Genomic DNA, 26,444 nt, shown 5'->3' with positions numbered 1-26,444 from the left:
GGACTGGGCCCGTGGACAGTAAAGGACGTTAATGTGAAAACCGGAGAGATCAGAGTGAAGTCTGTAGTTCAGTTAACAGTACGGTGCCAATGTTAATTTCTTAGGTTTGACAAATGACCCAGGGGAAGGCAGGGTGTTTGCATTAGGCGCCAGGGGGCAGGGACATGGGGACTCTCTGTACCATCTGTGTAACACTTCTGTATATTTAACATGATTCCAAAATTAAAAGTCTATTAAAAATAAATGATAAGTAATCATCCTTTTGGTCCAAGCTCCTCTTGGCTGGGTATTGGATGTTACCTGCAGCCAGAAGCATTTCTGACTGACATCCCACGGCCTTTATCTGTGAGGATAACTGAGCGACTTCAAATAAGTGAATCACACCCTGCCGTGGCTGGCAGGAAAGCATTTTTGTGTCTCTCTGTACCCTTGTAACTCCAGCCACGCTCTCCTGGCTCAAACGTCCCCTGTTGCCTTTCCAGAGTGCTCAGTCCATCATTTCTCATACAAGCACAGCGGACAACGTCACCTCTGCACACAGCCAACCCGGGTGCGGCTTCAGTCCACACCCATACAAATGTCTAGATTTTCTGCTCAGTATTTAGCCCCATCTGGACAGGTGGCTCATGCTACATCCTAGAAGGTTCTAGAGAAGTTCACAGAACTAACTGTTATCTAATAAAACATTCCCTTAAGGACTGGCGAGTGCCAGCTCCTGAGCACATCACAGGCGCGTGCTCCTCTCAGGGTTGGAAGCTGAGGCCTTTTTTTTTTTTGGCACCTTGGTGAGTAAAGGCAGGAGGGGAATGAAGGGGACATTGTCATTTTGAACAAGCTGGTGTGCTCCTGCTGTGTATAGGTAGGGGCTGGGGTTGCCCGTTGAGGACAGTCCGGAACTGAGACGAGGGAAGTTAAGGCTCGATGTGATAAAATGATGTGATAAAATATGTCAGGAGGCAGGCAGAGGCTGGCCGCGGCCCTGCAGGGCTCGGGCTGAGGAATTCCAGAAGCTGCCCCTGGGGTGCTGTTATATTCCTGGGTTTCTCTCCCTGCAGTTATCCCCACGCTTTCAGGGAAGTCTGTACGGCACGGTGTCAGCCACCAGCAGGGGACAGTGACTAGCCGGCCCGAGGAGAATACAAGGTACTGTGGACACACACAGTAGGGACACCATGCAGGGAAAGATGACGGGATGACTACTCCGCAGAAGCAGCGTGTGAGCTGAGACCCGAATAGGAGCTCCCCAAGCGGACAGGGTGAGGAAGGGCACCGCAGGCGAGAGGGAACAGTGCGTGCCAAGGCCTGGAAGCGAGAGACGGCACCGGCACCGTGGCTCACGGAGGCGGCCAGTGTGGACAGAACACAGAGGAGGGAGCAGGCAGGACGGTGGAAGAGGCAGGTGGGACACAAAGCTGGCTGCACGGCCTGCAAACAGCACCGAGGAGCCTGGTCTTTATCATAAGGACGACAGAAATCACTGAGGAATTCGAAGCAGAGGAAAGGTGCAATGCGATTTCCAGATTCACTCAGCAAATGTTTGGTGAGGACCTACCATGTGCTAGACACTGGAACAGGCATGGGGGTATGGTGGGGAACAAAATCGGCATGGTCCTTGTCCTCATGGAGGTGACAGGGCAAGGAGATGTTAGAGGACACCCGTACCAAGGCACGATGACCACCGTGAGCAGTGCCGTGAAGGAGGTGCCAGGAAAGAGGGGGAGGGGGTGTGCCGCGACCTTCCTCTTGCCTCTGAGACCCACTCTCCACCCTGCTCACCCCACTCCGTGCCCCAGGAGGCTGACCTGGGGAGCATCTGCGATGGCTCCCTTGCCCTGGGGACCGGAGGGTTAGAAGTGAGTGGGGTCGGGTACTTATTCCTCCGTTTGCTCCCTGTCTCCAGGTTCCTGCCCACTGTCACTCACCCCACAGTGCTTCAACGTCCGGTGGTGGAGACAGTGAGCACAGTTGTATTTTAGAAAAGTTAAGGTGGGGAAGGAGGGGAAGTGTCAAATCTAGCCTACGACATTAGCTTCCCCCCCCCCTTTCCCCTTTCCCTGTGTTCTGGTTGACCCTTTAAGAGAAAGAACATACCTTCTCATCCAGTTCAGCCAACAGTACTTTCATCGATTTAATCAAGGCCTCGTAGTCAGCCTTGGTTTGCAGCAGGAAACGCAGCTCCATGTAGTTTTTCCTATTCAGATCCAAGTTCTTGGAAGATTTGATAAGACCCAAAAGCAAGGTGATCTCATCCTGCTCCTCTTGCAGGGTCTTGATTTCTTCCCTGTTGGGAAAGCAGCGTACAAGGTAAGCCCCAGGGCTTACCTTGGTCGGACATGCCAGACTCCCTTCCTGTTGGGAAAGCAGTGCACGAGGAACCCTGAACCCCGGGGCTTACCGTGGTCGGACACACCAGACTCCCCTGCGAAAGGAGTCTCAGAGGGGCACCTGTCACCTGAGCAGTGGAAAGGATCTGCCCAAGCCGTGGGTCCAGGCCTAGAACTCGGATCGCCTGCAACCCAGTTCACTGCAACTTCCACTGCTCTGCCTTTCTCTGAGGGGCATTTTTTCCCTAGGGAACAATTTGCAGTTGTGCCTGTTGAAACCCAATGACATGGTGGGACCTCCCACGTTCTCTGTTGCCTCCAGCTCCCTGGCATTGGCCTGATTTTGCAGACTTTCTTTCCAGACTTGACAGTCAATTGTCTCTGATAACGAGAGGCAAGCCCACCGGACAGAATTTTCAATTTTGCATCAATGCAGAGATGTACAGTAACCTCTAACCGCCACCAGTTTCTCAACTCGGGATGCTAATGATTTGTTAAATTGGCTGACATGAGCCCCCCGCTTTTCTTTCCCTCTGTCTACTCTGGAGAAGAGAGTGGGTAGGGGATGTGGATGAATGGGGATTTCAAAAAGAAGAAGGAAGGCTTGGTGACTGCACAACTATACAACTGGAAGTGGCACAGAGGCCAAGTCTCTGGCAAACTCTGGGCACCCTACCCCTGATGCTCAGAGTGGTCTGCAGACCAGCTGCCTCAGCGTCCTTTGGAAGCTTGGAGAAATGCAGACACTCAGGCCCCAGCATGGGACCTACTGAATCAGAATCTACTTTGTAACAAGATCAAGTGACTCACATGGCCCTTGGAATTTTGGAAGCAACATGCTAGAACAGCAGAGACTGCCTAGGGCAGTGGTCTGCAAAGCTTTTTCTTTAAAGGGCCAAAGAGTAACTATTTTAGGCTTTGTGGGCCAGATGTCTCCGTTGCCACTACTCAACTAAGTAACCACAGACCAGGTATAAAGGAACAGGCATGGCTGTACTCCAATAAAACTTTATTCGCAAAAACAGGCAGCCGGCCAGACTTGGCCCATGGGCCATTCTTTGCTGACCTCTGTCCAGCACTGTCCAACAGGACATTCTGCAGTGATGAGAAAGGTCTCCAGCTGCACTGTCCGACAGCACCCACCAGGCACTTGTGGCTGCTGAGCACTTGAAATGTGGCTAGTGCAACTGCAGAACTGGAATTTTAATTTTATTTATTTTAATTAACCGCAAATGTAAGTGGCCATGTGTGGCTAGTGCACCCAGCTCTATACACCTCATCTTCTAAACCTGACAGCTGGGACTTCTCTCCCTGACTCAAGCCCCTCTTGGAAGGGGGTCTTTGTTAAGGTGGAAAGAAGAAAGAGAGAGAGAGGGAGCACAGGAGTCCCCAGGGCCAGGCTTTCCGAGGGATCGGTCAAAAGGAAGTCCTGTCTGTTTTGTAGGCAAGGCTGGGGCTGCAGTGAGGGAAGTGAGGTGCCCCCAAATCTAAGGCGCTCTTCGCTCTCGGTAGTAGGTGCAGGGTCGGCCGTGGGGAAGAGCACCTCCTTACACACTGCCCTCTAGGCGCCTCACTCCCCTCACCCAAGCTCCGGCCCTGCGTGTAGGTGCTGCACTCTGCAGAACTGAAAATCTCCAATCTTCCACCTTCCTCCAGATCAGATGGACTGAGGCAGGGCAGAGTGGGGTGCAAAAGGGTGATTCAAGAAAAACTGTCAGGGACACACAAGGAAGGAGCTCTTCCTGATGCCCACCAGGAGGCAGACTGTGAATCGGGCCACCAGGCACAGACATCCAGGTTGTGGACTGCACAGCCCAAGGGAGCACGATTTGCTTTAAATATACATATACATACACACACACACACACACACACACACACACACACACACACACACCATTGATTTATTGATTTATTACACTTTTCTAGGAGACACTTTGTCTTGTTCTAACAAAATCCCTACATGATGACAATGTTTCCAACAGATGGCAGTAAAGTGTCTTGAGAAAGCATGTCTTTTTCTAACTCAGGAAGATTCCCGTATGGACTAGCAGTGGTCAGATCCATGGGAAATCTACAGAGCCCTTTTCCCTGTTCTGTGAACTTGGCGCATCATCTAACGGTGAAGATTTTCTTTCTAATGATGGGCAGTTTCTGCCTGTACAGACGTTATGGATGTAGCTAAGGCATGACATGCCCTTGAGGGAATCTAAGAGGGCCTGTTTAACGTTTGTTTATTCAACCCCAGAGAACACCTTCCCACTGCCCAAAGAAGCTAAATACACCATAATTGTAGGGCAACTCAATTTCAAAGAGTCTATCCTGCAGATCCCACAAGAATGCACACACAAGAAACGTCCTTCGGGGGGTACAAAGCCTGGTGGTTTCCTCTTCTCGCAGCACTCCCCACCTCCAGTGCTAGACCCATGGGAATGATACCCATAGCCATTGTGTGTCCCCTGCCCCTTACCACAGCTGGCTGGACCAGGAGCAGACACCTGACCCAAGCTGAGCCAGACCCTCCCTCTCCTGGGAACTGGGGATTGGAACTGATTCATGACAGTCTTTCTGTGTGGCTCTTGATAGCTAAATAGTTGGGGACAGCCATCTCCCGCCAGCTGGGGCTGGGGACAACCATCTCCTGCCAGCCGGGGCTGAGAATCAGAGAGAGAAGAACAAAACCCATGTGGAGAAAGAAACAGGACCCAGAAATGATTTCTCATTTGGGCCCTGCTGCCTTGGAGTCCCTGTCACATGCTAGATTCTGAGACTGAATCTCCCCTCCCCACTGAAGCTCTCCCAAGTGGTCCCCAGATTGGGTTCGGAAAGAGATCCCTGGCCTGAGGCCACATGGGAAAGCAAGCCCCATGGAACCAAACCCAAAATTTTCTGCAAGTTCGCTCAGTACAAAACTCTGACCATCACTTACTTCTGGTTCTTTATCTTCTGCTGGGAGCGGAAGTTAAAGGACTTCCGACTCTCTACCATCTTCCGGAACTGCTGCCTCAGCTTCCGAAGTTCCGCCTCGGCCAGCTGCTCTTTCGACTTCTCTGAAAGTTCCTGGGGATAGTATGAGTCTTTTCTCTGGTGCTTCCTCAACTGGGCGAGACAGGGAGGGGGTCGGGTGGCACATAAGCAACAGGTTAGGTGACTAGAGAAGCCCCCATTTCAGCTCAAGGGCAGAGAACAGGAGGGGGTGCCCGGGGCAAGCCTAGAGGTGGAAGACCACACCTGGGTGATGTCAACTGCTTATCTGTTACATGGAAACCTCCCCCTGCCCCAGGTTGCCAGGACGGAGAGGAGGCTGGGCCTCATTATTGCATACTGAAAAGGTGGCTTTGCTGTATGGCCATGGGTGAGTCACTTAACATTTCTAAGCCTCCAGTCTCTTATTTGCCAAATATGCATCTACAGGTTTGCTGTCAGGATGAGAGGAGCTGACAGGTGTGCAGCGGGCGGCACAGCGCCTGACCCACAGAAAGCTCTCTGGACACAAGAGCTGTTACTACCTACCAACGGCATCTTGAAGGAATTGTGCTTTCCTTCTGCTCAGACACCGGACCCGAGGGGTCAAAGCCAACAGGTGCTCCTCTCTCTCTCTGCAGTGCCCTGTCCGCAGTGACAAAAGGAAGAGAAATTGTGAGCCACCCTTCTGGAAGTGCAGGACCTAGTGGCACCTTCTCCCTCCCCCAGGCCCTGCAGTCCCTTTCTCCTCCCACAGCCTGGCACATGAGGAGGACATGGCAGATGGCTGCCCGGGGGTGAGAAGAGCCTTCTTCTTCTTCTTTTTTTTTTTTTTTAAAGCAATGTTTGCCTGAAACCTGCTTCTCACACGATTTATTATTAGGAGCTGGGCAGATGGTTGTGGCATGTCAGTTACCCTCCTGCTCCCTGTGTCCCCAGAAAAGATGGGGCAAAGGGCATCAGGACAGTGTGTCCCCTGATGGGGTTAAAGCCAGACTCACTCAGCTTCCGCTGTTGGGGACCCCTCACCCCTCACCTTTTAAAGCAGGAGCCAGTGGTAATGAGAGCCATTTTACCACGTCATAACATAAACCTCACTTGGCCTGTAGGTACCACAGACGGGGATGATGCTATCCCTATAAGTTACACAGGGCTGTGAGATCCACTGCATCCCAAATCTCAAACTTTGTGGATTAAATTCCTAAGGCAGAAACTTCTAGCTTCGCCACCCTGAGGGGTCCTGCAGTGCAGTGGCTTAGAGCATTGTTTGTATCAATCGCCAGATCTCAGCAAAAATTTCTCCTCAGCCACTTACGAATCGGGAACAAGTCATTTCAGTTCTGTGGGCCTCAGTTTCCTCATGGTAAGTGCTTAGTAAACAGAAGCTGATATGGATAGGTTGTTTCCTACAGTGAAGGTCCAGCATAATGAGTGTTTATGAGCATTTGTGGGGTGTCCAGCATTCCTCTACCTCCTGGTAACAATATCCAGGATTTCCCATGAGAAGCCGGCCCGCCCCACCACCCCCGCCACACACACGCACACGTACACATGCACACACACACCACAGTCATGGTCATTTTTTGTCCCCTGGGGCTGACCCCACCATACTACCTTCTGCATTGGAACATGTGACTCTGGATGGGCCAATCAGAGTGCCAGACCTTTGGCCAATCTACATAATCCTGGCCCCCTGGCAGGGGCGGGGGATCAGTTCAGGGATGGGCACATGACCTTGACTAGTCCAAGCAGAGTGAATGGTAGAATTTAAGCTTGCACACTCAGGAAGAGAAACTTTATTTCTTGTTGCACTTGAACCTAAGTGAATGAAGTTGGGAGGGGGGGCAGGCATCTTTTCTCTGCAAGGGATGGAGATATAAAGTTAATACGGAGAAGAGAAGACAAAATAAAGAGAGATTAAAACTTGAGGACATCAGCTGAGCCCCTGGACACAGCCAAGCCTGAAGATACCTCTGGGTCATGTCTAATACATGAATCAACACATTCTCTTCAAGCAGTTTGAGATGAGTTTTCTATCGCTTGCAACCAAATGAGTTCTCATGCCCAAAGTACTTAGATCCATTGAGGTCACAAACTAAGCTCCTACTGTGCACTAAGCACTATAAGGAATTCAGTGATATGTCAGCCTTCAAGGTGCTATGAATCTTGCCCAGGGTAAAATAGTGGAAAAGGCTCCATAAAGAAAGTGACTTTCAATTTGGGTTTTGAAGGATAACTAGGAGTTCACCAAGCAGAGAAAAAGTGGAGAAGAAATTCTGGGTAAGGGGTGAAAAATGGGCAAAGGCTAAGAGGCAAGTGAATAAAGGGGTGTTCAGAGAATGATGTGTGGACTAGTGTGGGTGGCAGCACTTACTGAGAAATGACTGGCAAAGAGGTCTGGAAAAGCCTGATGTTCCTTAAAAGCAAGGGTATAATAAGATCAGCTCTTAATAGATCAGTTCATTGCCTCCCCTTCATGTAGAGTTGTTGCTTGAGGTAGCTTTGCAGGCAGAGGTTACATTTCCCAGCTCTTCCTGAATCCAGGCAAGGCAATGTGATACATTCTCACCAACAGGGTATGAGCAGAAAGGAAGTGTGTCACTTTCAGACCATGACTTTTAAGAAGTGGATGTGACGTTTCCATCCTCTCTTCCCCCATATGGAAGAAGGAGCTAGAGATGGGTGGAGCCACAAGACAGATCCCACAAATCAACTGGTGGAAAAAATCACCCAGCAACTAGGAGCATCCTCATTGGACTGTTACAAAAATAAGAAATTAATTTCTGTTGCATTAAGCCACTGAAACGTGGGGATATATCTGTTAAAGCAGCCAGCATTACTCTAAGAATACTCTAAATTCTTCCTAACAGGACTCTGATTTTGTCCCTCTTCAATGTGCCCAATCCCAGAGGATGAATTATAATTGGTTTCCATTACTCATAGTAACCTCACTTCCCTTTGTTAGTGATTGGTCTAAGGATGGACATGTGACCCAGATCTGGCCAATGAAACATAAGGAGAAGTCTATTCTTATTCCTTGGTGACAAAAAGAGCTTGTCTACATCCTGCTCTTTTGCTTTTGGAAATTATTGTGAAGGCATGATGACTGGTACTGCAGCAACCATCCTGTGACCATGAGAAGGAATATCACTGTCATGCTGAGGAGAGCAAAAAAGAAAGATGGGGGAAATTTAGGACCTCATGGCAGTTCGCCATTGCCCCATCCTTGGAACTGCCTACCTTCTTGTTAAATGAAATAAAAAGTGTCACTGTTGTTTAACACAGTCTTATCGAGTATTTTGTTCATCGAAGCCAAGGACGTTCCTATCTTACATGATCCACCGCCTTGAAAATGATTCTCAAGCTGTTCGGTGGTAGGACAATAGAGGCTGCTAATATAGAAACCTCTGGCTTTTCCTTGAGACGTTCTAGATGGTTTCTAGAGGGTTTGGGGACTAACTACATTTTGGAAAATCACATTTGAAGGAAAATATCAGTGTTGGGAAGTTCCCACAGGCAGGGAAGTAGGGTAGATGCAATGGTTCCAGGGCTCGGTTATTTCTGGAAGAGCCCTCAAGGTGGGGGTAGAGGCCGTAACAGGATTTACCTGACTGGGAAGGTCTGGGCAAAGGATACTCACTTTGGGACCTCTTTCAACTCTGGAACTTCATGCAGCTCCAATTCATATGGTCCTGGAGCTTTTTTATATTCAAGGGTATTTGGGGTCCTAAGCAGGTCTGTGGTGCACCTGAAAGCATAACTCAAGTATACCTGACATTCACTGACAATGTGATTTCGCCTCTAAATCTCCATCTCCATCTCCATCTGCAGAATGGGGATACCCACATCCACCCTCAGCAGGAAATAACGCACAGAAAGCTCTTCGCGCAGTGTCTAGCACAAAACAAGTGTTTGATAACTGTAGCTTATCTGTGAATCAGGATTTTCAAGTACCAGTTTATCTTGCCTTTGAGTTAATTTGTTGTGGTGTGTGTTTTCCCCCCACGAGCTGCAAATGACATACTCACACGCACAGGACCAGCCTCACCCAGGACACCGGCTTCTCTCCAACTTCCAGATGCCCACAGAGGCCTTTCCCTGTGTCTTCTGGGCTGGACCCACTCTGTTCCCTGCTGGCAGATCCAACCCCATTCTCACAGCTGGGCCTTCAGAGAGCCCCACAGGTATCCTGACCCTGGGCGCACCACCGTCTCATTCAGCGGTCTCATACACACGGCCCACAGGGTAAATTCAACCTGCCTTCAGTTCTGCTTAGCGGGTAGTGTTTTTAAATGTGAATGTGGGTCATGCACTCACTCTCCTGGCTTCAGGTTCTATCCTCCCTGCTGCCTAAATCCTCCTCCCCGCAATTCCCACATTTCCTGTAACTGCCTGGAGCCAGCAGGAATTTGAGTGTGCAGTCCTTGGGAAGAATCTCAAAGCTGCCCACTTCTGGGGAACAGTGTGTGTGATAGAAAGTGCTGAGAAATACAGAAGTTAAGGTCTGGGAACATCACACAAGTGCCTCTCATTCCCTGGGCCTGTCTGTCTACTACAGTATCTGTAGTCTTGGGCATGTGAAAAGCTCTTGGCAAATACCGTTTGAATGAATGAAGTCTGCTCCCAGGCAGATATCATCTTTACTGTCTCGTGTTTAAATAGCTGGCGTAGGAGAGGCTGGCTCCTCTGCTGCTGCTGAATTGTAACAATCTGCCTTTCAAAGAAAAGCCAGACCCATGAAGGGCTCTGCAGGGCCCCTGGGAGAGGCCACCGTATGGACTACAAATGCCAGCTCCGAGCAAGAAGGATCCTGTAAAAACAGAGCCAGGGCTGCATAACCTGGAGGAGGCCTGTCAAGCGAGGATGCAGTAACACCCACAATTTTTTTAAAAAATTGGTAGATCATTATTGAGTGAAATGAAAGTTTGTTGGACTTCCTTGGAGTTATTTTACACACTGTAATTTATTTATGTTTCATTGAGGGGGGCCATGAAATTTTCCAGGTTTAGAAGGCAGCCCAAAGTTGGATGGGCTAGGGACAGCCACGTCTGTGCTGCCCCCAGCAGGGGACGCTGTGGAGCAGCAGGTGCAGCCACACGCGCGGGGAGACTCACCAAGGGCTGCGTGCGGGGGCGCTGCGCCCGCGTATCCGACGGCGGCGGGAGGGCTGCTTGCTGCGCGGCCGCGCTGCGCCAGCCGGAGTCCCACGTCAGGGCGCTCTCAGCGCCATGGGCCTGGCGCCTTTGTGACCTGCACAGACGGGGCATTCTCCCCTGGAACGTGCTGGGCGGGCGCAGGGCCCTCAGGTAGGGACCAGAGCAGCTGGTGAGAGGGAAGCTTTGGAGGGCAAGGGCGACGCACTCCTTGGCGACCCCTTACAAGACCAGCTGGACCCTCACGACACTGAGTAACTTCTCGAGTCAATCAGTAACTCCTCCCGCGACTCGGCCCCTCCTCTTGCTGGTTCATTGCTGATCCATCTCCTGTCTCGTTCACTCACATCTCCTAACCACAACCCCTACTGCCGCTCTCACACTCACGCACACTTCCCTGCTCGCCACTGGCTAGCATGCACTACCTCAAAGGAACCCAATTCTTGTTCTGAGAACAGAGACGGGGAGAAGGAGGGAGAGAATGCAGGAGAATTTGCCCACCAGTCTTCTCTGGGAGCACCACGCCCACCCTCTGCAAGCACGACACCGGAAAACCAGTCTGACCCAGGTCCCCTGGGACTCTCTCCTGGTGTGAGCATTTTTCACTGGCCTAACCAATTCTGGTAGTTCAAAGAAAAGATAAATGTGCGCGCGCGCACACACACACACACGGCCCTGAAACACCATGACATACCACTTCTTCTGGGGCAAAACTCAAGAGTTTGCCACATCGCTGAAGGAAATGACTGGGGTTCTGGTTTTCTGGGGGTAATTTTGATTTCATGTGATTTCTATCTACCCTACCTCCTAGTCCCTTGAGTGAACTGTAGCTCAGTCATCCTAAGACCTCCATTCCCTGATCCCTAAACTCTTAGGACAAGATGTGTTTTAGAAATTACCAAATTTTTGGTTTCAGGAAGGTAAAATGGTACACGAGGAAGCATTCTGCCTACACTGGTGCTGGAAGCCATGTTGTAACCATGAAGGAAGTTAGTCTGACACTATAGTACCTGTGGGGTTTGGGTAACATGTCAAAAGCAAATACATTAACATTTCTGCAAGAAAACATATGAATGTTAATGCCAAGAAGAACAAATAAAGATTATGAGCAGCCTCATATTAGGCCTTGATGACTCACACAAAGTTGTCAACAAAAGTTCCCAGTTTGAGGTGAGGAAAAAGAAGAAACTTTATTCAGGTGAACAATTTGCAAACTCAGGGAAAAGCAACCACCTATGGAAATAGAAAGTGATCTTCCAGGAAAGGGGGAGCCAGCCTTTTCTAGAGAAAGTTCCCACCCTGTTTCCCAATTGGTTCATTTTTTATGCAATTGAGGAATCCAAATTTGCACAGCCGGACAGATCCAAAAGCACTGTTCTGATTGGTTGAAAAGGTGCATTCTAATTGGTCATTATGGAGCAGCTCTGATTAAGGAGTATAAATGCAAATGAGGATATAGATTGGACCGGGCAGGTCTCAGCCCATTGGTCGAAAGACAATGCCAGGAATTCCCGTGTAAGGGTTGACTGGCCCAGCAGGAAGCTGATAGCTCAGTCTCTGGCTTTTCCCTGAAATCCAGGGTGCTTGGGAGGCCTCTGTCAGCAATGGCTGCTCGACTCTGGTTATGAATTTGTGCCCAGTTAACCGTGAGGAGTACTTCTTAGCAGATATATTCCTTCTCAAGGCTCACAAAGTGTTTTGGGACAAATATAACTGTCTTCATTTTACAGATGAGGCAACTGAGGCTTGGGGGATCCGAGATTTGAACCCAGGGCTGTCTGTCTCTAAAGCCCCGTGCTCTACCTGAGTAAAACCAAAACTCCAAACCTGAGCAGTTCTGGAAGCTGGTACTGCCATCACTTTGATATTTAAGGGGCCACTCTAGCCCTCAGCTCCATACGCAGCCCACTGATTCGCACATTTCAAGTGTCAACAACTGAAAAATGATTAGGTTCAATTAGGTTCAGGACTTGTTAAAAATAGGTTTTCCTCAGGAAAAATGTACTCTCTCTGACTTTATGGGCACAGATCTTAGCATCCCCCATACAGAGAAGCACAAGGCGTTTAAAATTAGAACATGCCAGAATCAATTCTGCTAAAGGGATCTTTAGCTCCATCAGCGGGGCTTGGAGCAGATTAGGATGCCAGCTTGCCAAAACGATGAGCCAGCAGAGAGAAATGTTGGCGACAGCAGAGGCTACAGAACGGAGGAGGAAATTAGAATCAAGCTTCAGAGGGCCTGCAAGGGCATTTGGCCACAGACTAGGAAGTCAATTGTCCAAGTGACTCTGTAACAATAAAAAATCAGAAACCCACTTGAAATAATTCAAAATTTTTTTTTTTTTTTTTTTTTTTTTTTTTTTTTTTTTTCCTCTCTAGCATCTGTTCCCCTTCCTCTGTCCTAGCAGATCCCAATTTATTCAGGTCACCATCCTTCTCCCAGTCAGCCTATGTGACCAGGAGAAGTTGATTCTCACACACCCCTCATTATTGAGAATCAATAGATCTCGATTACTGTTAGCCAATCACAGCTATCCCATCTTCCTTGCCAATGACTAGACCCAGGATCTAAGTTTAAGCCAATCTGTGTATAGCATCCTCCTGGAGACTGCAACTGGTCCAGGAACAGGCATATAACTGACAGTGGCCTAATCAGACAGAAAGGGGGACTTACAGTCCGGGAGTGCAGGGGAGATGCTTATTCAAGCTCCATGGATGGGAACAAGGGAATATGTGGCCCCTGTTGTTGCTAGCAGCCCTCTTGTAACCATGAGGAAAGCCAGTGTGAGATCAAAGCCGACACATTGTGGAAGGAGGAGTCAAGAGAGAATTGCAGAAGAATGTCGTTGGAACTCTAATCGTACCATGCCTGAAATCCCCCTTGGCTCTGCACTTCGTGTTAAAGGAATGAATAGTTTTCTTATTGTTTAAGCCAATCTGGATTGCAATTTCTATTACTTACAGCCAAAAGCATGCTAAATATGAATAGAGGGTAATTATGTGTAATCTGGAGGCAGATCCCCCTGGGAACAAGAACCAAGACCTAGAAAGCTGTCAGAAACCAAGGTGGTACCTCTCTCTAGCTAGCTCGCGCGCTCCCTCTCTCTCTGGAATCACCTGATCTCTCAATCTGGCCTCTTATTTTTAAAGATTCTTTTCTCTGCTCTCCCCTCTTCCAATCAGCTTGTTTCTCACGAATTCCCATTTTGGAACCCAGTTTTAAAAAATCAGTATCCTAATCTCAACTTCCTGGGAAGAGAATCCAATTCACTCAGTCTACAGTTGATTTCCACTGTTGACCCAAACACATGGGCCAGGGGGCTGTGATTAAGTGGCATAACAGCCCCTCTGCAGGGACTGTGAAAATAATTCTCAAAAAAATGGGGAACAGGCAGGGAAGGCACAGGGGTATAATGGAGAGAACACTAGACTAGGTGTTAAAGCAGCCAGGTTCTAAGTCTACGGCCATGCCGCCCTGAACAAACCCGATCCCGTCAGATCTCGTAAGCTAAGCAGGATCGGGATGGTTAGTACTTGGATGGGAGACCGCCTAGGAAGATCAGATGCTGTAGGTGTGAAAAATGAAAAATAAGGGATTGTAAACTGACAAGGTTCTTGCAATCTGTGAGATCAACCAAGGGTTGCCTTGTCTAAAAAAAAGAAAAAAACCAAAACAAAAAACCATCCAGGTTCTAGTCCTGGCTCTGCCACTGATTCGTTGTGTGCACTTTTTAAAAAGTCAGTTGACCTCTCTGAGCCTTAACTTCTTCCGACTGCCAGGGCCAAATTCAGGACTTTAAAGCCTGAAAAGACTATAAAATATTTCACCGCACCTATGACATTCAAGATAAGAACAGCACTAATCCACAGATAAGGCTCAGGCAATCCAACAGGATTCTGACTTCTGCCACGACACTTTTTAAAATGAAATAACAAATTATTTGGAGGGGGGGGGGACTTTTGGGTGTCTCTATTTCGCTGGTGCCCTTGGTACTGGCGTAGTTTGTCTTTGGGTAACTCAGCAAAGGAGGCCGCCCATATGCCAGCCCTGTGCCTTTTTCTTCAGCCCTGTTGAGAGGCCTAATCACCATGTTGGATACAAAATTCCCTGGGAGACAAAAGACTGATTAGTAGGTGTTGGGTGTTAGAGTCAGGGGTGAGGCAGCCATTTTACCCCACTGTATACACTGCTCAAAAGTTGGCCACACACAAAAAGCCCCTCCCTCACGTCTTCCTTGCTGAGAAAATCCTGATTTATGTTCCAGAATTGGGTGGAAAACACTGAATCTTATACAAGGTGCGCCCACCCGAGCTTTGGGGGTGGCCAGTGAGATGCGGGGCAAGTCTGCTGGGGAATTTTTGAGATAGGTGCCGGCTGAACATCCAGTGCACAGAGCAGGAGCTAACGTGCCCGAGCCCAGTGGCAGGGAATCTGAGTTTGTTCCCGCCACAGAAGCACAAGCCCACCACTAAATCTGTGGGCTGCCCAATGGCCTTAGATAAACTCCACGTCTGCCTAAATCAGCCAGAGAGGCTTCTGTCATTTGCAGCGGTCATACGCCAAGGGAGCAGGCATTGTAAGTATTTAGAGTTTCAGATTCCTCCCCAGTGGGGTCCAGACCTGGCCCCTCTCGGCTTCCCTCCCACTGAAGCCAGAATCACCAATTATAATCTCAGCGGCGGACTTCTGAGAGAAAGAAGGTATCTTGGCCTCAAACAGCAAAAACAATAAAAATGTTTATACCCTTCAGCCCAGGAAACCTAAATCTGGAGAATCCTCCTAAGAAAATAAGTCAATGGCAAAAAAAAAAAAAAAAAAAAAAAAAAAAAATCCATAGGCACAAAAATGCCCATTGTGATATTATCTCTACAGGAGAAAGTGGAAATAAGTCAAGATCAACAAAATAAACATGCAGAGTGAAAAGAGCCAGACCCCACAGAGCTCCTATTGAAGGATGTTGTTTATTAAAAATACAAAATTAGGGAGAATGAGCCTGTGCTATTGTAAGTCAGAATACAGGTGACCTGGGGGAGGGGAAGTGGAATAGGGGTACTAGAAGTGGAGTCGGGGGACTTCCAGGGTGTTGGGGATGTTGTTTCTTCAACCGGTTACACGGATAAGCTCACTTGTGAAAATTCATCAAACAGTGCACTTCTGGTATACAGTTTTTATACAAGTACATGGTACTTCAATAAAGCAGTTCTCTACAAAGATGAACAAGAGAAGTATTTTTTAAGTAAACTGTGGCATATCTATTAATAAGACATTCTGGAGCTTTGAAAAATAGTTATAAAAATAACCACGTGTATTGAGCATATGTATAGTACACCTGTATTGTCTTGCCTACCCCGCCCCCAATTCATTCTACACCCTCCTCTGCTTGCCCTGTGTCCCCAGAAGCGGGTTATGGTCCACGTCACCCAAGGGCTCCCTTGTCTTTTGGATTCTTGTAGGGTTTGGTCCCCGGGAGGGACCAGTAGGAGATCCAGAGGTAGGGGGGAGACAGAGGTGGGGCATTCCTCTCAAACTCCCTCCCAGCTTCGGCATGGCGTGACTCCAGAGGTAGCGCCAACCTCACAGCTACAGCGCCTGTCCAGATGGCCGTCCCCCCAGCTCTCGCCCTCACGGGACTTGTTACACTTGCCTTCCCCTGCCTCTTCCTACCTCTCCTATGGAGATGGCTTCCCTCGGCTGCTAGTCTCTCAATGCCTCAACCTCCATTCTGATCCATAACCCTGCCCACACTCTGAGAGAAGTCCCTTCTCTAAAGTCCCGTGACCTCATCTGAGCTAGATTCAGTTTTCTTCTGGGGCCCTGACTGCCACTTCCTTCCCCACCTTGACAACCAACTGAGTGACATTCTTGGATTCAATGGTTCAGACACTCTGCCCTCCAGTGGAGATGGGAACCAGCCTGGGAATGAAGCCAGCATTAATTTCAATTTGGCACCAGCAGCAGGGCCAACGCTTCCGTCTTTTTAAAAAAGTAAATACTGGGCCCTCCCTGCTCCCCACACTTACTATCTTCCTCTCTCTGTCATGTTCCCACCCCCACAGGTGAGGCTATGAACAGGTAAAGCACACTGAGCTAGGGAGAGAGAGAGAGAAGACTGGAAGCTCCGAAAATCCTTGTAATTTTCTAAGTGGTAAGAGCACTAAAAACACATTTGGTCTTTGATCCAGGTTCCTGACACAGAGATCCTAAATCCTTCAGAATTTCCTGGGTGACAGTAATATCATTCGTCCTAAAGCGGTGACTCTTGGTAGGCCCCTAGAGTTGGGGGCTGATCACCAGAGAGACGAAGCCACAACCAGAAGCTGGGCATTTGCAGCAAATGATGGCTTATGCCCCGGTGATGAAGCCTCTATAAACATTCCCAAAGTACGGGGTTTGAAAAGCTTCTGGGCAGGTGAACACGTGGAGGCGCTGGGAGGCGATGCTCCCGAGAGGGCGTGGAAGCTCTGTGCCCTTCCCCCTCACATGCCCCAGCTTCTCTTCCATCTGGCTTTTCCCAAGATCTGGCCTTTATTATATAATAAACTGGAAAACCTAAGTCCTTGACTTCTGTGAGCTGTTCTAGCAAATAACTGAATTCAAAAGGGAGGAGGTCATGGAAGCCTCAAATTGTAGCCAAGTCGGGCAGAAGCTGTGGGTAAACTGGGGACCTACTACTTATGATTGGCGTCTGAAGTGGGGGGCAGTCTCAGGGGAGTGAGCCCTTGATCGCTGGGACCCGACGCTATCTCCAGGTAGACAGTGTCAGAATTGAGTTAAATTACAGGACACCCAGCTGGTGTCTCGGAGAACTGCTTGATGCGGGAAAAACCCACACACCTGATGCAGAAGTGCTGTGGATGCGGCAGTCGTATGCGAGTAAAAGAGACACACAGGGGACGGGTTTTTCCTAAATGCCCTCCGTGTGCTGTGCCTCCCATTTCCAGGAATCTGAGAGTATAAACTTCTCCCTTCATGACAGTCATCCCCATGCCTGTGCGTCTTGCCAGACCCGATTAAAACACATCTTGGGTATCCTTAGAACAGTCACCTCGGATGGTGGCTGATGCCTGGGAGGTCTGAGGGCATCAGCTGTCATTAATGTCATGCAGAAGATACAAAAGACACAGTTCTGATCTCTAAGGGATTATAGGCTAACTGGGGGGGAAAAATCAATGTCTGCTGGGACAAGACTCGAATGGCTGTTGTCCCAAGCACAGCCCAGTGTCCTCTGGACCTTGAGGGGCTCCACGGCCCTGAGAGACCTCAGACTCGTGGGATCCTAGACCCTGAGAACGCTCTAGGGGCAGAATTCTGAGCTGGGGTCGAGCACGGTGCTGGAAGGTGAAAACCAAGAACCAAGGCCAGCAGTAGGGGTGGGCTCACAGAGCAGAATCTTGGGGAGGTTTATCTGGATTGCTGAGCTCCAGAACTGGGCCCCTCCTTACAAAGAACCTGCAACCTTGAGTGGGAGGCAGGATTTGCCAGTTTAAGGAGCTGAATCTATTTAAATACCTGGTTTTCCTTGTTCACCCTCTCTCAGGTTTCTGGAACGAGAGCTAGGAGGGACACCTCACGGAGTGCAGAGTTGAAGAATTTGGGCTTCAGTCTGACAGGCTTGGGTGCAAATCTCAGCTTTGCCTCTTGCAGCTCTGTAGCCTTAGGCAAGTCACGTCCCCTCTCTGAGCCTCGGTTTATTTTTCCAAGAAACCGGGGTAATAGCTACCTACTTCATGGTGTTTGGCAAAATCGTTTCTAGCGCTTGACATGACTGATGCCATCTTAAGAAGCAAGTTGCTTTCAGTGAGTCCCTGTCCCCTTTCTGGTGGGGACATCCACTGTGTCTTGCTGCTCCTTTCCATAAGTTCCCTTAATACACACTGTTTAATTCTGGAGTTGTCAGCCTTTCTTCCATCTCTCGGTCCCGTATGCTTTGGAGGTTGGTTCCAGTACATCTTGGGAAATCTTCCCAACATACGGACACTCCGAAAACCAGTGCTTAGGTTGGCACATAGTAAATGTACAATAACTTGCTGATTATTATTATAATTCAGGAAAATCTAATTAGGGATTCGATCAGGGTTGGCTGTCAGGAAAAGAGAGCAGAGTATAGTTTCTGGGTCTTTCCAAAGACATACTAGTAGATTGTACAACTGGTCATAAATATTCACTGCCCATCCCCTGCTGACTCAGACATGGTCACATGACTTATTTTGGCCAATGAACTGTGGACAGAAGTGACAAGTCACTTTCAGACAGAAGCTTTAAGAGCTAGCAGGGGGTTCACTAGGCTTTCTCCCCTCTGCTACAGTGCCTGGCAACTTCCGGGTAGTGGCTGCTCCTTCAGCTTGGGTCTCAGAGTACGCAGGCCACTTAGTGGGCACAGAGTACATCGGTCAGGGCAGCCGTCAGAAAAATGGGAGCCATCACAGTCATTTTAACAGAGAGAATAAGAATAGATATTGGAGGACTGAACAAGGGTACAGGTTAGAGTGTCACAACCCAGAGGCTCAGAGAAGAGGTCCCTCGGAACTGGGACTGAGACCTCTGAGTAGGGGTGCTCAGCATGCGTTGCTGAGAGATCTGTAGGGACACAGTGAGGTTGGTTCCAGGGTATATGTAAAAAAAACAGAGACTAGAACCAATGTCCACTGCCAGAATGAAGAAGTGTTGCTTGGGTGACAGTGACCAGAACAGACAAGAGCAGGAAGAAGCAAGTCCCTTGTCTTTCCCGCAGCCTGCAGCCTCTGGCACATGCCCCCTATTGAAATGGTCTACCCGGAGCAGTGGACAAAGCAGGGCTGTAGCACTGTGGGCCCCAGTGGGTCCCAGCCCCAGCATCGGAGAGCAAAGCATGGAAGGACAGCTTGGAGCTGAGAGACAGCAGCTTGATAACTGGCGCGTGGGGGGAGAGCGAGACGCCCCTTTCGTCAGCCCTGACTCTCCACTAGTCTAGGCCCCCAGCCTGAATCCTGAGTCCCCTCCACATATTATGTGGGGCTTCCCTTCTTCCATCTTTACCTCCTCACCTGCCTTATAACAAATGCCTTCCCTTTCTAAGAGGTTCTAGAAGCCTCTAGACCCCTAAACATTGGTGCTTTGCACAAGGACGACAGTGCAGCACAGATAGGCAAGGGAACTTGTCCGAAGTCATACATGCACTACTTGTGGAACTCAGACTTGCCCCCAGGAGTCCAGACTCCCCAATGGTTGTGTGGGGGACGTGCTATTAAAAACAACAGAAATAGTAACAGATGCCAGATTCCCAAGCCGGGCGATTCAGAGTCAGGAAGTCCAAGGGGGTATCGAGGAAGTAAATGTCTAACAACAATAATACACGCAAACAGTTTTATCGCACTTTCTTTGTGCCCGGCGCGGTTCTAAGCGCTTTACATGTGTGAACTCATTTAATCTTCGCAATTATCCTTTGCCTGTATTATTCTTTCCCCATTTTTCAGATGGAAAAACTGAAGCGCATCTCTATAACACGTGGAAAATCTAATGCCATGGAACATCAGATTCTTTCAGGAATTGCAAACTGGCCCACAGGTGGGAACATTTAAAAATCGGGAACATGCATGCAAGAGAAGGGAGAGTCCAATGGTTAAGCACAGGGCGCTGGGGCTGGACTGAGCAGGTCCGAATCCAGGGCAATCAATCGTGCTGGTTTTCCCAGAACGGAGGGTTTCCTGGAACACAGGATTTCCAGGGCTAACACCGGGACAGTCAGTCACCCTAGATCCCACGTCCACCTGTTGCCAGTGTGTAACTTCAGGGCAAGTTATGTGACCTCTCTGTAGCTCAGTTTCCCCACCTGCAAAATGGACGTGATGACAGTATCTAACTCAGCATGTTGTGTCAATACGCAGGGTGTTTCTAAACTGCCCGAGTGTCTGCCATTAATATGATTATTAAAACACGGACTTCCAGATTTCCTGCCCTTCAAAGACTAGGAGATCCAACAACAAAAGACCTACATTCTTATTTACCTATTTATTTAGCAAGCATTTATACATGATGCTTTTTGCCACATATCAGGCACTGTTCTAGGCATTTGCAAGCATTCATTCATTCGTTCAAAACATCTCCGAGAGGTGGGTTCTATTGTCCAATTTTACCGATGAGGAAACTGAGGCCCAGTGTCACACAGTAAGAGGCATCGTCAGGATCCAAATCCAGCCCAGTTGGTTGTTTCATGACAACCAACTAACACTGGGTCTTAACGATGACCCTGAGGACGGCATAACCTCCCCACCAGTTCACCCGAGCCCCGCCCCGAGATTCTATTTTCACTCTTTCCAGTACCCTCTGAGCGCCACGTTTTCTTCCCCCACATCCCAGGGGGTCTCAATCACAGTGGCGGCTTTCCTAAACGATCCCAGTGAGCGAGCCTGAGGTCACTAAGTCCAACTCTGGTTTCTTGGGTCACAGGCTTTCTTGAGAATTGTCCTCTCCTTCGAGAGATTTAGATTAATCCCCTTATCCAGTGGCTCAGAATCAGACAGAGAGCCTGGTCTCCTGCTTCAGCCTGGCCAGACCGGATTACCTGCTGTGACCCCAAAATCCGCTCACGCACACCTGCTCCTGAGACAGTCGCTGATTAGTGACAGCAGGGAGTGTGAGAACGGTGTGTTTCTCACCTTCTGGGAGCATCCTTGACTTGAATGTGGCGGCAGCCTGACGTAGGACTGTATCTCTTCATCCCTCGGTCGCCCCCCGAATACCCTGCCCTGCCCTGAACTGGCAACAATCCAAAGGTCCACCATTTTCCACATAATTTAATGCCCTAGGAAAAGAAAAGCTGATCAAGTCGATGGTCATCAAATTAAAACACTCAAGCATGGCTAGAATGTTCTAAAATCATCTTTGTCAGGGCTGTGTAATAAATGTCTGTCTCCTTGTGATAAGAGCACCCCAGTGTCCCCTGTCCGCTCTTAGTCCATGAGGTTTGGGGGGCTGTCCCCATGCTGTCCGGATGCGTGTGGCCTGCCAGGGGGAACTGCATTTCTGTCTCAAGGCTACGGCTCTCGCCAGATTCCAGAACAGCCCTTCCCCTCGCGCCTGCAGGACAGGGGCTTCCTGCTCCTGCCAGTCCCCTGCTAGTTCCCCGTCCCCTGCCCACAGCTCTATCGCAAGTCCCTTCATTAGTGCTCATCGGTCACCCCCACATCTCCTGTGGAACCCTAACTGACTGATACACCTGGAGATGAAGACGCCAGCAGCCTCCTTGAGAGCTGAGCACTCCTGGTACCCCAAATCTGTTTTCGCAGCCCCCTTTACCTCTTTACCCTAAGCCCAAGCACCCGTCTGCATCCCTTGTGTTGCAAATGCTGCATGCTGCCGCCCTCTCTCTGTTAGGGCTGCCCTTCTCACATGTAGCTGCAAAGTGGGGTTCAGTCGACCAGCCACCTTCCTCCTCACCGCTCTGCGTTACTTTCACAGGCCCTGTGCTCACGACTGTGCACATGTGAGCTCCTTTGCTGTGCATGCCTGCAGGGAAATGCCTCCACGTGGGCAAACTGCATGACTTAAGCAATATCCCAAGGTTCAGTCAGGGGCAAACCGTTTTCCAGATTTGGCAGATCGGTGGTGGGCAAGAGGGCACGGTGGTTACAGGCTTGAGCTGTGGAGTCAGACAGACCTCAGCTCAAATCCTACCTCTGCCACGTGCTCACTATGTGACTTAGGCAAGTGACTTAACCTCCCTGGGCCTCTGCCTCTTCATTCAGGCTGCCATGTCCTACAACTGCAGGAGATATTATGTCAGTGCAGCAGGGGGCGCCATTTACACAGACTGCTGCGTGAATGCTACCCCTGGGGTCCTGCCAGGAGTGATGCTGACAGCGCTACCTCCCTGGGTCACTGCTGTCAGGGTTCACATGGCAAGAGTCAGCACTCAGCCATCATCCCAATAACCTTAGCGGTCTCTGTCTGGCCACCTCAAAAGCCATTCCAGATTCTGCCTCTGGTGTCTCCAACTCCAGGCATGGCAAACACTTAGTTCTCCATGTCGGATCCTGTGGCAGACATTACTAATCAATCAACCACGGAGCCAGGATGCAGCCATCCAGGCAGGCAGCCATTATCAAACAATTCAGATTTGTCAAGAAAAAAACACATTCGCTATTCTTTCTCAAGACTGTAATCTCCTTGAGAGCAGAAGTACAGTCTTAATCAGCTCTGCCCACTCCTGCCCCAAATTAGTAATAATTTCTCATATATTAAGGACTCAGGAAATTTGTGGATGGACAAATTTGGCTTTCCTTCTTACTAGTATGTTTGGGTAAGTCCCTTCATCCTTCTAATGTCAAACAGAAATGGAACCTCACAAGCATGAAGGGACTTGCCCATGGTCACAAAAATAATAAGAAAAGGGAAAAAATTATGTCAAAAAGAGACCATAAAATTTTCTTCGCTATATACTCGTAGAGACATGGATTCATGTAAAACTCTTAGCACACTGCATGGCACATAACACCAGACTTCTGTTTCCTAGCCCCAGCCCTGCATAAAACTGTCCTCTGAGGCTCTCTGGCCAGAATCCTTCCTTGATATGAGAACACAGAAGGTCCCAGAAAGCCCAGGTTATTGGCTCACAGACTTGTGAGAATGTACTCTCTGGAACACTGGGCCAGAGTAACCGAGTACTTTCTAGAACCTGGGCTGGATTCAGATTCTGTGAGATCACACTCTTGAGACCTCGGTTTGCTCAGCTAAGAAGCAGAGGTTGGAATGCTTGCTGTTCCCAAAAGGCCCCTATGACATTCAAAGTCGCCTCCTCATGCTCCCTCCCCCTGGCCCCAAACAAACTTGTGGGTGGCAGGTTACATAAGGAGCTTCCCAGCCTGTTGTGCAACCCTGGGCTGCCACGCAGCTGCAGGAAAGGCAGGGTGGGCCTGACCGTGAGACACAGGACGACTGCGGGCGGGACCTGACTGGCCGGGGAGACGCGACCACTGATGATGGGCTCTGCTGGCAGGGAACTCGGTTCATCCTTCCTTTCTTCCCATTTTCCTATTTTCTTTCTTCCCTCTCTTCTTTCCTTCTTCCTTCCTTCTTTCCTTCCCTCCTTCCTTCCTTCCTTTCCTTCCTTTCCTTTCTCCCTCCGCCTTCCTTCCTCTCTCTCTTTCCCTTCCTTCCTTTCTTCCTAACTTACTCATAACCTACTGATTAAAAACATCCGTTCAAATCCCTGCTCCACCAGCTTCCAGCTGTGGCCTTGGGCAAGCCAATTAAACTCTCTGTGCCTCAGTTTCCTCCGATAATAACAGTACTATCTCACAGACCCTCATAGTACAGCCTTGCAGTCCCTGGCCTCACAGAATGTACAGCCTAGGAGAGGAGACCAATAATTTATACAATTAATTAGTTAATTAATCATCAGTGAGCTAAACACTATGAAAGACCACGAGCACATCTGAAGGGGTTTTCTGATCTATTCTTGCCAAAGGGCAGGGGAGCCGGAATGTTTCCCGGCGGAAGTGGGAGTTTGCGATTGTCTTTATTGGCTTGTCTATTCATTGATAGTCTCTTTCACTAGCTTGTAAGCTGCAAGAGGGCTGGAGTCATCTATATGTTATTTACTAATGTTTACCTGGCATTGGGAGGCACTCGACAACTATGTTCAGATCAACGGATGAATGAACGATGTTCCACTGGAGACAAGAAGGAAGAGTAGGAGTAAACCAAGCGAACAGAAGAGCATCCCAGGCAGAGGCAACGGCAAGTGCAAAGTGGCCAAAAGGAGGCTGGAAATGAAGCAAGGACGGTATGCTTGGATCAAGCAGAGTGACAGGGAGAGTGGGACAGGCCACACAGGGCCTTGGGAGCCACATAGTGGATTTTCCCCGTCAAGTGCCCAGCCAGGGCTGAAATGGGGGCCGAGATGGTGTATCAGAGAGGCCTGGGGTCAAATCCCAGCTTCCCCACTTTCTGCTGCGTGACAAGTCAATTAACCTCTATGAACCCCGGTTCCTCCTTTGCAAAGGGGAGAAGATAATAGTAACTTACGGCTTGGGGTGTGGGGAGGATTATGGAATACACAGCACTAAGCACAGCGCCTGGCACCCAGCGCTGAAGAAACACAGCTGTGGTGGTAATAATAATAATTATAATGATAATAAGATTGACCCGGGTCTCCTTGCTTCCTTTCACTGTTCCCTGAAGCCGAGTCTTCCCCTAAGGAGCAAGCGTCCCCACCTCCGGAAACCCTCGCAGGGGCGTAGCTGTTCTGCTTTCCCCACTCATTCCAGGCTCTGGCTCCCTCAGGCCCTCCTGGGGCTGTTTGCCTTGAAGTTCCCACAGCCAAGACTCTGAAGAGGTGGTTCCCTTGGCTCAGGGCCGAACCTGCATCCCTGTTGCTAAGCAACTAACCCCCATCCAGATGCCAACTGCGGCTTGGGACTAGCGTCAGCACTCTGGGGAGGGCCTCCTGGGGTGCCCCCAGGACTCCTGGCTGCAACCAGGGCTGTGGCAGGACGAGCCAGGGCAGATGGCTACTGAGAGTCAGCGTACAGCAGTGGAAAGCCTTTGGGGTCAAGGACAAATCCAAGTGCATTCAGACCCCAGCTATACAATTTACCAGCTGTGCTGCCTCTATCAAGTCAGCAAATCTCTCTGAGCCTCCGCTTACTCATTTCCACAATGGGATGCAGGCCTAACTACAAACCCATCACAGGGATCACACAGGGTGATGCGCATGAAAACACCCAGCGCAAAGTAGGTGCTCAAAGAATCCTGAAATATGGATGTACACCTAGGGATGAATCCACTAACCTTGTCACCTGTCAGTGGTACTAAAGTTCAAACTCCTTAGCCTGCCCTGCATGGTCCCCTAACCTGATCCCCCAATTTTCTACCATCGAATTACCTACAAGTCCAGGCTTTCTCGACCTCAGCACTACTAATTTTTTTTAAGCCGCTTTTGGCATATGATTTCCAGATCATACGATTCACCCATTTAGAGTGTACAATTCAGTGCTTTTTAGTATATTCACATTTCTTGCTAAAAATTGGATTTCTTTTACTCTAGAAGAGCGAAACTTTAGAATGAGCATTGGGAGACAGGCAGCAGTCTTTGCCACAGCTCTCCAGACCTCAATTTCCTATTCAGTAAATTGGGTATAACACTAATCCTGTCTCCTAAGGTCTTTTTGAGGATTTAGATGATGGGTATGAAGAGTAAATTGGCAAGAAACACTAGCTATTACAATGATGATCGGTAAAACGTCCTGGTAGCAAATGAGGGGGAAGAAAAGAAGTCAGTGTTTTCTGTGCCAAGGAGGGCAGCCCAGGTTCAGTCGGGGTCACTGACTGGGTGGACGACAGTTTGCTGCCGGAGAGAATACTGGGACCCACTCTAATGCCCAGAGAGCAGGCCGAGGTAAGCTAGCATCTCCCTTTGCCTCCAGCAACACAAAGTGTCAGGAACAATTTGTGCTCCTGAGAGGCCAAGGGTGTGGCACTTGCAACAACTTGCACAATTCACTTGCTCCTCCGACCTGTCGTCAGCGAGCATGGGTCAAGTGGGGCCTGGCCTCCTTTGAAACAGGGCAGGGTCTGAAGATGGTAAACAGGGTGGGGTGAGGGGGCACTGACTGCCCATTGAGAAGACCAGGCAGGACTGGAATCCTGGGCCTTTCCAGGGGGAGTTCAATGCTTGGGCTCGGAATTCTGACAGGAAAACCCCTCGAGGACAGGAAAAGTTTTCCTTGGAGGGAGGGGGCAGTTTTTATTCTTTTCTGATTTCAAAATTAGCCAATTGTCTTGGATCCCAAAAAACTAGCAAGTATCCAACTGGCCCCAGGAGTGCCTTGGAATTCCACTGGTGGGTCCTCATGATTTAGTAGGTACCAGGGAGCTTGTTAAAAATATGAGTGGCAGAAGCCAGCCCCATAAATTCTGAACCTGCAGATCAGGGTGGAAATAAGAATCTTTTTTTTCCCCAATACTATCAGAAGAAAAACACTTATATGGGATTCCTTGTGTGCTGAATTTATTGCAAGTGCTA

At 49.3% G+C, this 26,444-nt stretch overlaps 1 protein-coding gene and 1 pseudogene across 2 annotated transcripts in view; one reads left to right on the top strand and one right to left on the bottom strand.

Annotated features, from left to right (window-relative positions):
• CCDC63 (coiled-coil domain containing 63) overlaps positions 1-26,444 on the bottom strand; it is a 63,705-nt gene that overhangs the window by 19,728 nt on the left and 17,533 nt on the right. For both annotated transcript variants that reach the window (XM_016149645.2, XM_036221782.1), the window contains exons 5-7: positions 5,837-5,932; positions 5,253-5,422; positions 2,092-2,281 (exon numbers count right to left, since the gene is read on the bottom strand). In XM_016149645.2, the coding sequence (XP_016005131.2) occupies positions 2,092-2,281; positions 5,253-5,422; positions 5,837-5,845 (369 nt within the window). In that variant the 5' untranslated portion in view covers positions 5,846-5,932. The remainder of the gene's footprint in view (positions 1-2,091; positions 2,282-5,252; positions 5,423-5,836; positions 5,933-26,444) is intronic.
• On the top strand, positions 13,898-14,015 carry LOC118603593 (annotated as a pseudogene).

The sequence above is a fragment of the Rousettus aegyptiacus genome, unplaced genomic scaffold (assembly GCF_014176215.1).
Source record: "Rousettus aegyptiacus isolate mRouAeg1 unplaced genomic scaffold, mRouAeg1.p scaffold_m13_p_5, whole genome shotgun sequence".
In the NCBI taxonomy this organism is placed as follows: Eukaryota; Metazoa; Chordata; class Mammalia; order Chiroptera; family Pteropodidae; genus Rousettus; species Rousettus aegyptiacus.
This window is presented reverse-complemented; position numbering and strand designations above follow the sequence as displayed.